Here is a 984-nt window from a genome sequence, read left to right as displayed (position 1 = left end):
CTGCAGGTGCTTCCCAATTCCTCAGAACCATTAGGTGTTTCAATCTTGAAGTCTCGAGGGATTTTCCCTGAAGCTTATTGGTATTGGATAGGAGTAGGAGCTACAATTGGATACGTTTTGCTTTTCAATTTTCTCTTCATCTTGGCCTTACATTACCTAGATCGTAAGTCATTCACCGTGTACGATTTTGACATTATAATTTGTACACATTACTAATACTTTGCATTGTTTCCTGCAGCATTTGGTAAGCCGCAAGCAGTGCTATCTGAAGATACCTTGGCTGAGAAAAATGCTAACAAAACTGGAGAATTCGAACCACCAACAAAGACCAACATCTTCTTTGGTGGGTCATCAAATTCAGATCAATATATTGCCTAGCTTTATCTATAACAATAGCATAATGAATATCTTTATAATGCAGAAAGAGAGAAGGAGAGTCAAAATATATCATCCAGGACATTGTCTACAAGAGTTGGAAGCACCAGTGAATTTAACCATAATAACAACCGAGGGATGGTTCTTCCTTATGAACCCCATTCTATCACTTTTGACGAAATCAGATATGCTGTAGACATGCCACAGGTATTTATTTGAATTTCAGTGAACCATAATGCAAATTGTATATCAAATGATCATTACAGTAACAGAACAATCTTTTCTCAAGTGGGAACCATGTCAAAGTTGTTGACGTTAGTTTGTGTTCCTTCTTTCGAAATTGACTTTCTTTTAGGAAATGAAAGCACAAGGTGTCGTTGAGGACAAACTGGAATTGCTAAAGGGCGTCAGTGGTGCTTTCAGGCCAGGAGTTTTAACAGCTTTAATGGGCGTTAGTGGTGCCGGTAAAACGACTCTAATGGATGTGTTAGCTGGAAGGAAAACTGGTGGATACACAGAAGGAACCATCACCATATCTGGGTTTCCAAAGAGGCAAGAAACATTTGCCCGTATTTCAGGATATTGTGAGCAAACTGATATCCATTCTCC

General features: G+C 38.9%; 1 protein-coding gene across 1 annotated transcript in view; it reads left to right on the top strand.

Moving 5' to 3' along the window:
• Positions 1 to 51: 51 nt before the first annotated feature.
• LOC111785717 (pleiotropic drug resistance protein 1-like) overlaps positions 52 to 984 on the top strand; it is a gene marked incomplete at its 5' end in the record, with an annotated part of 6,128 nt that continues 5,195 nt past the window's right edge. Inside the window, 4 exons of the mRNA XM_023666098.1 lie at positions 52 to 163; positions 239 to 343; positions 422 to 582; positions 731 to 959. Coding sequence (XP_023521866.1) covers positions 52 to 163; positions 239 to 343; positions 422 to 582; positions 731 to 959 — 607 coding nt within the window. The remainder of the gene's footprint in view (positions 164 to 238; positions 344 to 421; positions 583 to 730; positions 960 to 984) is intronic.

The sequence above is a fragment of the Cucurbita pepo genome, unplaced genomic scaffold (assembly GCF_002806865.2).
Source record: "Cucurbita pepo subsp. pepo cultivar mu-cu-16 unplaced genomic scaffold, ASM280686v2 Cp4.1_scaffold000668, whole genome shotgun sequence".
Taxonomy (NCBI): domain Eukaryota; kingdom Viridiplantae; phylum Streptophyta; class Magnoliopsida; order Cucurbitales; family Cucurbitaceae; genus Cucurbita; species Cucurbita pepo.
This window is presented reverse-complemented; position numbering and strand designations above follow the sequence as displayed.